At 48.8% G+C, this 7,921-nt stretch overlaps 1 protein-coding gene and 1 long non-coding RNA gene across 2 annotated transcripts; one reads left to right on the top strand and one right to left on the bottom strand.

Moving 5' to 3' along the window:
- Positions 1 to 461: 461 nt before the first annotated feature.
- On the bottom strand, positions 462 to 4,987 carry LOC106699029. The gene is made up of 3 exons (XR_002831956.1): positions 4,871 to 4,987; positions 4,641 to 4,750; positions 462 to 1,002 (listed from the first exon to the last, which is right to left on the bottom strand). It is a non-coding gene; the product is annotated as an uncharacterized LOC106699029 (long non-coding RNA).
- Positions 4,988 to 5,231: 244 nt separating this feature from the next.
- On the top strand, positions 5,232 to 7,591 carry LRRC3 (leucine rich repeat containing 3). Its single transcript, XM_006099918.3, has 2 exons — positions 5,232 to 5,363; positions 6,104 to 7,591. Exon 2 carries the CDS (start codon positions 6,149 to 6,151, stop codon positions 7,019 to 7,021), a length of 873 nt encoding a protein of 290 aa, XP_006099980.1. The 5' UTR covers positions 5,232 to 5,363; positions 6,104 to 6,148; the 3' UTR covers positions 7,022 to 7,591.
- Positions 7,592 to 7,921: the final 330 nt, after the last annotated feature.

Consider the following 7,921-nt stretch of genomic DNA (forward strand, 5'->3'; position numbering starts at 1 on the left):
TTCCATAAACAGAAACACACAGTGTGAGCTCTGAGTGTCCGGCCTCTCCCACTCACCCGCATCCACACTGTCCTTCTCTTGGTGGTCGCCATATGCTTTGTTTAAATATTAAAAATATTCCATAATTTGGGGGCTCCCTTTGGCACCTCTTGAATTGCCCAGAAAATAACATATCTGCAGCCCAGAAAATAACATACCTGCAGCTTCCTGGCTGACTGTATTTTAATCTCTAAAAGGCGGCTGGCTGTGTAAGGCAGAACGAATAATGTCTTGTGGGGTTCCCGCACATGTGGACATAAACCGTGCGACCACAGCCCAGCCCCCAGGGGTGCGCACGGCTGCAGGGCTCTCACTGGTGGAGTGGCCCCGGGTGGCCTGGCGAAGGACTGTGATGCCGGACGCTACCCCCCAAAGCAGGAAACGACACAGCGACCGTTACAGGCAGGAGACAACTAAGGAGAGAAAATGGACCAAAAAATGTTCAATGCAAGGGAAGTCAGGAAAAGAGGACACGGGATCAAAGGGGAAGAAAGAGAGGCAGACAGACTGGCGCCCAACTGCCCCAATTATCCCTTCACACGAGCTTTGAAGCAGGACGTCATCCGCGGGAAAGCACGACCCGGAACAACCGGCCTTAGTCAGTGTCACTCGTTTTTCCACCAACGTCCTTGTCTATTCGAGGGCCCACACTGCATTTAGCTATTTCTCCTTCGTCTTTTCCAGTCCGTAACAGTGACTCAGGCCTTTCTTGTCTTTTACGACCTCCTTCTTCATTTTTGGAGCGTACTGATCAGTCCTTTGTAGCCGTCTTTCGATGTGAGTCTGGAGTGTTCTCACGATGGCAGATTGTGCATTTGGGGCAAGAACACCACAAACTGATGCTGAGTCTCTCTCAGTCCATCGCATCAAGAGGCTACATGATGGCTGTCTGTCTTATTACTGAGGATTTAACCTTGGTCACAGAGTCAGGTGGTTTCTCCACTGTAAGGTTGTTATTCTCACCTTTGTAGTTAACAAATATATTAAAAAAGATACTTGAATGCTATGGAAATCCCGAAGGAAACTAAGTATAAGACACTCGAGGTTAAAAGTACAATGGAAACAGGTAGCCCATGCTAACCTAATGAAAAGACGGCTGGGGTGACTGTTAGAGTCAGACAGAACAGAGTTCAAGACAAAGAATCTGGGGGTAAGAAGGGCCATTTTACCATGACAAGGTGACCATTTAATCAAGAGGACACAATCTGAATATAGGCTTTCAAAGTGCATAAAGCAAAAAAAAACAAAAACAAAAAAAAACAGAACTGCAAGGAGAAAAGGATTAATCTACAATCAGAGTCAGAGACTGCAACACCCATTTTCAATAATTAATAGAGCAAGTGGGCAGACAGTCAGTCATAATATAGAACAGTTGAATATCGTACCATCAGCAGACATGACCTCATCAACGTTCTACTGAGCAACAATAGAACTCACGTTTAAGTGCACACATAACAATGATTAACAAAGGCCCTATTCTGGGCCATAAAATCAGTCTCAACAAATGTAAAAGGGTCCAAAACATACAGAGTATGTTCTCCAACAACAATAGATTTAAATTAATAAGTAAAAAACAGAAAGATCTCTGGAAAATACCCACATGTCTGAAAACAAAATAACACACTTCTAAATCCATGGATCACAAAAAGAAAAGAAATCAAAAGGCAAATTAGAAAATATTTTTAACCCAATGAATATGAAAATACAACATATCGCCCTAGCTGGTTTGGCTCAGTGAATAGAGTGTTGGCCTGTGAACTGAAGGGTCCTGGGTTCGATTCCAGCCAAGGGTACATGCCTGGGTTGCAGGCTCAATTCCCAGTGGGGAGCTTGTAGGAGGCAGCCAATCAATGATTCTCTCTCATCATTGATGTTCCTATCTCTCTCTCCCTCTCCCTTCCTCTCTGAAATCAATAAAATAAATATATATTTTTTAAAAAGAAAATACAACAAATCAAAATTTTGGGGGTGCATAGAAAACAGAACTTTGAGGGAAATTTATAGCCTGTACTAAAGAAGAAGGCCTCAAATTAGTGACCTAGCTTCCACCTTAAGAAACCAGAAAAAGAAGAGAAACTTAAACCCAATGTAAGCAAAAGAAAGCATACAGATCATAGTGGAAGTCAATAAAAAAGGGAAAACAATAGAGCAACCAATGCAACAAAAAATTGGTTCTTTGAGAATATCCATAAAATTGACAAATTTCTCTCCTGACTGATGAGTAAAAGAAAAGAGCGAAGACACAAGTGACTAATACCAGGAATGAGAAAGGTGCCATCACTGTACATGGAAAGATTAATAACAGAATATTATGAACAACTTCATGATGATAAATTCAACAATTTAGATAAATGGACAATTCCTTAAGAAATCCAAACTATCAACATTCAATCAAGGAAAAAAATAACCTCAGAAGTTCCATCTGTACAGAATAGTTTAACAACATATAAAATGATACTCACCATGTGAATCTGAGGTAGGCAAAGATTTCTTGTGATTTATCCCAACGACACAAGGTCAACTTAACACTTGAAAATCAGTATAATCCATAATATTAACAGAATAATAAAAAAAGATTTTCAATAAATGCAGAAAACATTTCACCAAGTCCAACAAGCATTTCTGATAGAAACTCCCAGCAAACTAGTAATAGAAGGACACTTCCTCACACGGACAAGGATAGCTACATACAAAAAACCAGCAGCCAACATTGTTTTTAATGGTGAAAGACTGAATGCTTTCCTTTCCCCCTGATATCAGGAACAAGGAGATCTCCTCTTCTGGTCAGTATTAAACTAGAGTCTCAAGCCAGTGTAATTGGTCATGAAAAGGAATTTAAAACACATCCAAACTGGAGAGAAAGAACTCAAATCTTTTTATTTACAGAGAAGATGACTGCATATGTAGAAAATCCTGAAGTGTTTATTTAAAAGTTCCTAGAGCTAATGAGTTTAGCAAAGTTAAGATCAGAATACAAAAATCAATTTTGCTTCTACATATTAGTAATTAAAAGCCAGAAATTGAAACAAAAATGCCATTAACAATAATCAGAGATAAATCTGACAAAAGATGCACAAGATCTGTAACCAGAAACTATAAAACCCAGATGAAAGAAATAAAATAAGCTCTAAATAAATGAAAGGATATACCATGTTCATGGATTGGAGACTTAATATTGTCAAGATGTTAATTCTCTCAAACTGACCTATAGAGTCAATGCAATCCCAAACAAAATCCTACTAGGCTTTTTTTAGTAGAAGTTGGGAAAATGAGGAAATACATCTTGGATGACCAAAAAGACTTTATGAAAGAACAAAGCTGGAAAATTTATATTTCCTGATTTCAAGAATTATTATAAAGATCCAGCTATGAAGACAGCTTGGAACATTTGCATAAAATAGGCAAATAGACCAAATGAACACAGAGTGTACAGAAATAGACTCACACAGATATGGATCACTGATTTTCAACAAAAGTACAAAAGTAATTCAGTAGAGAAATAATTTTTCAACAAACAGTTCTGGAACACTGAATATCCATATGCACACAAAAAATAAACTTGGACTCAAATTTCACACCATGTATCAAAATTAATTCAAGTTGGATATTAAAACCAAAGGCAAAACTTACACTATAAAAACCCTTGTGACGTTGAGTTAGGCAAAGATTTCTTACATATGACATCAAAAGCACCATCCATATAAGAAAAATTGATAAATTGGACTTCATAAAAATTAAAACCTTCTCTTTGAAAAGCTCTTAAGAGAATGAAAAGACAAGCCACACACTCACAGGAAATATTTACAAATCACATATCTGATAAAGGACTTGTATCCAGAATATGTAAAGAATTCTCAAAACTCAAAATAAGAAAACAACTCATTTAGAGGTGGGTAAAAGATCTGAACAGAGCACTTCCCTAAAGAAGATAGATGGCAAAACAAAACAAAACAAAACCCAAAACATATGAAAGATGCTCACCATCATTAGCCACCGGGGAAGTACAAATTCAAACCACAATGAGATACCAGTACACACCTAGTAGAGTGTCTGAAATTTAGAAGGCTGACATGCCAAGTGCTGGTGAGGGTGTGAGCACACACTGTGGGCAGGAATGTAAACTTGTACAATCATCCTGTCAGTTTCTCTCACATTAAACTTACAGCTACCGGTGACTCAGCCATCCCACTCCTAGATATTTACCCAAGAGAAATGAGTATTTGTCCAAACAACGGTAGGACACAATGTTTGTATCACTTTATTTGTAACAGGCAACGAATGGAAACAACCCAAATGTCCAGGAACAGACAGATACGGAAACTGGAACATTCCTAGGATGAATGACTAGTCAGCCCTAAAAGGAACAACTTGATAAACACATAATCCTGCTGAGGGAAAGAAACTAGACCCAAAAAGCACATACCTGTGATTCCATGTACATGAATGGTAAGAAATGCCAACTGAATCCACAGCGACAGACAGATCAGCGCTTGCCTGGGAGGGGGGTAAGGAGGGGAGGGAGTACCAAGGGTGGGACTGGAGTGTGTACTGCGTAGATTATGGTGATGGTTTCATGAGTGTATACAAATGTCAAAACTTACCAAGTTTAGATGTGTGGTTTCTTGTATACCAACCACACCACAATAAAGCCGCTTTTAAATGCCCCGGCTTACACATTCCCTATTCTTCTCCAGGCCCCCGTGCACGGACCCTAACACACAGAAGGTGGGGGTGCGGTGAGAGCCCTGGGCAGGAGGGGACGCGGGTGGGTGGAGACCTAACCCCACTACCCAGCTTCTGGGCCGAGGGACGCACCCCAAGAGGGACTCACCTCAAGGGCTTGGCGCGGATCCGAGGGTCTTCAGGCCCCTTGCGTGCAGGTGTCAGCGCCAAGAGGGGGCTCGCGCCCCCCACTCCCCACCGCGCGCAGCTGGGTGGACCCGGGAGGGGCGGGGCTCTGTGTGCTCACGGGCCCGCCCAGCCCGTAGGCCCCGCCCACAGCCCCTGAGACACACCCACTCAAAAGACCCAGCCCCGCCCCACGCTTTCCCACAGGCCACGCCCCAGGCCCTGCCCCCCTAGCCCTCTAGTCCCGCCCCAGGCTTCGCCCTCGACCCAAGGCTCCCCGGCGCCGCCCTGGCCCTGCCCTGGCCCCTCTTGGCGGAGGCGCCCGCCCCCAGGCCCCGGCCCGCGAAGTGCATGGCAGAGCCCCGGCCACCCTGGGTGCCGGCCTCGGGGTCCCCGCCGCGCCAGGGTGTGGCGCCGGGTCGGGCTCGAGCCGCGGAGATCCTCGCGCAGAGCAGCCTCCGTTCGTGGCCGCGCAGGTAAAGCCCCCGCCCCTCCCGGGAGTGTGGACACCGCGTCCCTATTACCCGCCCGTGGTTCCCCGGGTCCTGGGGATCTCGGGGTCCCGGGGTCCGAGCCCCTCCAGCCCAGGCCCCGCGCGGCCCCGCCACTCCACGCCCCAGCGCAGCGCGCGCCCAGGGCTTGGCTTTTCTCTGTTCTCCTCTTCCTTCCTTCCCAAGCATAATGGAAATAAAAGGCGCCCACCCCAGGGCAGGTGCCCGGTGGCTGTTCCTCTTAGGGCGGGCAGAGAAGAGCTTTATCCATTATTATAATTTTTAAGGGTTGTCACAATTAGCAAAGTGCTAAGCTTCTGCAGCAGCCTGGCGGGGAGTGATGAGCCGCTGGTTCCCGGTGGTTGTGGGTTGGTTCGGGCTCTGCATTCAGTCTTCCCCGTTCCCACCCTGAGGGGCTGGGAGAGGGTGGACTCCAGGCTGCCATCACCCAGTGCTGTCCAGGCCCCTGGTCCCTGGGTGTCTAGAGGGTGTGTCCAGCTTAGGGGGCAGGGCTGTCCCACCATGTTGATGGGTGCCTCCCCCCAACCAGGGGTCAGTAGAGCCTGCTCTTGCTCTTCTGGTGGCGTTGGGAGTCCCCAGAAATAAGTTAGAGAGACCCCCACTGGTCAGAGGCTTCAATTTGCCTGTGGTATTGCCTCAAAGTCAAGGTGTGCCTGGGTGCCGGCTGAACCCCGTGGACAATGCCCATTGCTCCTCTGTTTCAGAACGGAAAGAAAACACGATTTCCTGGCAGGCGAGGACAAGAGTTTATGTCCCTATCGGAAGCAGCGTCCAGGGAAGCGGGGAAGGATGTAGGCCCACAGCCCTGGGCCGGAGGAGCGCGCCGTCTGCCTCCAGGTGCGGTCAGGATGGGCCCCACGGGCAAGCAGAGCCTCTCGTCCGTGCCGGTCCCCATGGGAGGGTCTTGCCTCCTCCTCCTCTTCTGCCTTCGCCTGGGCACCTCCTGCCCGCAGAGCTGCCAGTGCCCCGACCACGATGGGGCCGTCGCCGTCCACTGTAGTGCGAGCGGCCTGCAGGAGATCCCCAAGGACATCCCCGCCAACGCCGTGTTCCTGAAGCTCGACGCCAACAAGATCGCCCGCGTCCCCAACGGAGCCTTCCAGCACCTGAGCCAGCTGAGAGAGCTGGACCTGTCCCAGAACGCCATCGAGACCATCGGCCCCGCTGCCTTCTCGGGCCTGGCCGGCGCGCTGCGGCTGCTGGACCTGTCTCACAATCGCATCCGCAGGATTCCCAAGGACGCCCTGGGCAAGCTCAGCGCCAAGATCCGCCTGTCCCACAACCCCCTGCACTGTGAGTGTGCCCTGCAGGAGGCCCTGTGGGAGCTGAAGCTGGACCCCGACTCGGTGGATGAGATCGCCTGCCACACCTCCGTGCAGGAGGAGTACGTAGGGAAGCCGCTGATCCAGGCCCTGGACGCCGGCGTCAGCTTCTGCAGCACCCACCACAAGACCACCGACGTGGCCATGCTGGTCACCATGTTCGGCTGGTTCGCCATGGTGATCACCTACATCGTGTACTATGTGCGTCAGAACCAGGAGGATGCCAGGAGACACCTGGAGTACCTGAAATCCCTGCCCAGCACCCCCGTGTCCAAGGACCCCCTCAGCCCTGCATCCTAGTGCCCGTGGAGGGCCATCACTCTGTGGCAGGTGGTGACTGACTCCGGCTCCTGGTGTCCCCCCGGCCAGGTGGGAGTCACAGCTGCTTCTGGGCAGTGCACACTCTGATCAAACACTTCCTCCAATTGCACTGAGTCACCGCAGTGCCCTTCGAGCCAGGTGATGTTACCGTCAGACCCGCTGAGGGAGGAAGACACGAAAGCTTAGAGAACGGACTGACTTGCCTGTGATGTCACAGGAAACGATCCAGTCGGGACTTAAAACCAGGCTGCCTCTAAGTGTCCCTTCCACTCGCAAGCCTCTCCCGTGCGGCACCGTGGGAGTGAACGCATTCAGAGAAGGAGGGGCTTGTGTCCATGACTACGAGTGTCCACGGTGGAGTTTGGGGTGCAGATTCACCCGTTGAAGGCACAGGTGACCCTACACTGAGGAACGGACGCGCCTCTGCTCCCCTAGTAGTTCCTGAACACATTGGACCACAGAATCTGTCCAGAGCCAAGTATATAGGAGAGGCCAGGAGAGGGAAGGGGGTGAACAACCGTGTTTATTCTCAAATGATTGTGAGGAATAAAATTTCAGTCCGGCGAGAGGGGGAAAAGCCCAAAACCTGAAACCGAAACACCACGGAGAAGAACCTGAGGACAAGCTCGGCCCGAGTCCCACGCGGTCTGCCTGGCTTGTGGGAAGGCCGGTCATCGCTGGTCGCCGCCGTGCCTTGCTTTTCTACTCACCAACACCTAAAGCAGCGCCTTTCAAAGGACAGGACCGATGAGTGATGTTTCCAGGCCAATCAACGGGACTCTTCCTTTTCTCCAACAAGCTCTCTCTCTCTCTCTCTCTCTCTCTCTCTCTCTCTCTCTCTCCTCTTTCCCTCCCCCCTCCCTCTTTCTCTCTCTCTCT

This window comes from Myotis lucifugus, unplaced genomic scaffold, assembly GCF_000147115.1.
Source record: "Myotis lucifugus unplaced genomic scaffold, Myoluc2.0 scaffold_291, whole genome shotgun sequence".
NCBI classification, from domain to species: Eukaryota; Metazoa; Chordata; class Mammalia; order Chiroptera; family Vespertilionidae; genus Myotis; species Myotis lucifugus.

Bases quoted from the DNA above. Each gene is read 5' to 3' on its own strand.
- LRRC3 (XM_006099918.3), top strand. From the start codon at position 6,149: ATGTCCCTATCGGAAGCAGCGTCCAGGGAAGCGGGGAAGGATGTAGGC.